The sequence below is a fragment of the Macroventuria anomochaeta genome, assembly GCF_010093625.1.
Source record: "Macroventuria anomochaeta strain CBS 525.71 unplaced genomic scaffold BU25scaffold_32, whole genome shotgun sequence".
Taxonomy (NCBI): Eukaryota; Fungi; Ascomycota; class Dothideomycetes; order Pleosporales; family Didymellaceae; genus Macroventuria; species Macroventuria anomochaeta.
Genome location: NW_022985393.1, coordinates 376923 through 378542, shown reverse-complemented (window position 1 = coordinate 378542; position 1620 = coordinate 376923). Strand labels below are relative to the sequence as shown.

Sequence of the window (1620 nt, the reverse complement as noted above, 5' to 3'; positions counted from 1 at the left end):
TACAGGAGTTCCTTGGGTTTGTCAACTTCAACCGACGCTTCATCAAGGATTACTCACTCAAGGCCTTGCCGCTCACAAAGCTTACGCGGAAGGACACACCATTCAAGTGGGAACAAGAGCAGGATGATGCGTTTGAGTCACTCAAGACAGCATGCATCGAACCACCCACGTTGGTTACATTCAGGAGCAATGAGCCTCTTAGAATGGAGACAGATGCCTCAGATTTGGCGCTAGGAGCATGCATTACACAAGAACGAGATGGACAATGGCACCCTATCGCCTACTACTCACGCAAGTTCTCAGGACCAGAAGAAAGATACGATGTACATGACAAGGAACTTCTTGCAATTGTATCTGCCCTGGAACATTGGAGAGTATACGCTGAAAGCTGTTCGGAGCTCACGATATACACCGACCACAAGAACCTGGTACACTTTACGACAACCAAGGTATTGAACCGACGACAAGTTCGATGGTCTGAGACACTCGGACAGTACAAGTTCAAGATCCTCTACACACCAGGAAAGGACAACGGTAGAGCCGACGCACTCAGTAGACGACATGATCTTGCAGGATCAAAGACGATTAACGAATCAGCCATTCTCGGAATCAATAAGGATGGGTCTTTAGGACCATCACAGCAGCTCAATAACACGATGCAAGTTCAGAACGAACGGCGCATACCGTTGCACGTACCAGAAGAACTTCAAGAGGAAGTTATAGCGAGTCATCACGATGACCCACTCCACGGACACCCTGGAATCACGCGGACGATGGAACTCATCAGACGGCACTATGAGTTCGAGAACATGAAAGACAAGGTCACCAAGTATATTAAGAACTGTGTTGATTGTCAACAGAACAAACACAGCACGCACACCAAGTATGGAGAAATGCAAGCAATGGAACCGCCTGCAGCACCATGGACAAACATCACGATGGACTTCGTCACACAGCTACCAATCTCCAAGGACCCTGTCACAGGATACGCCTACGACTCAATTTTTGTCGTAGTGGACAGATTTACAAAAGCCGCCGAGATGATACCGTTTCGACACAGCTACACGGCAGAGCAGCTCGCACGCGTGTTCCTGGACAGAGTAATTCGATATCACGGCATACCAGAATCAATCATCAGCGACAGAGATAAGCTCTTCACGTCAAACTATTGGACCACGCTACTCGCAGCTATTGGTACCAAGAAGAAGCTTTCTACCGCCTATCATCCACAAACGGACAGACAGACTGAAAGAACAAATCAGACTATGGAAACATACCTACGGATATACAGTAACCAGCAGCAAGACAACTGGGTTTCACTGTTACCTATGGCACAGATTGCATACAACAACAAGCTATCGGAAGCAACAGGCACGATGCCGTTCTTTGCGAATCACGGACGACATCCAAATCTCTTTACCAGATCTCTTGACAGTAATATCCAAACGGAATCAGCAATATCCTCAGTCGAGGCACTGAAGAAAGTACACCAAAAATCGCTTGAGAACATCACCAAGGCTCAGACACGAGCAATCTCATATGTCAACCAGAAAAGAAAAACGGCACCTCAGCTAAAGAAGGGGGATAAAGTATATCTCCTCACAAAAAACTTACGCACAC

General features: G+C 47.0%; 1 protein-coding gene across 1 annotated transcript; it reads left to right on the top strand.

Annotated features, from left to right (window-relative positions):
- Positions 1 to 1328: 1328 nt before the first annotated feature.
- On the top strand, positions 1329 to 1493 carry BU25DRAFT_348612 (uncharacterized protein; the record flags this gene model as incomplete). Its single annotated transcript, XM_033703208.1, has 1 exon — positions 1329 to 1493. A coding segment is annotated over one exon (165 nt), but the record flags the coding sequence as incomplete, so codon positions are not given.
- Positions 1494 to 1620: the final 127 nt, after the last annotated feature.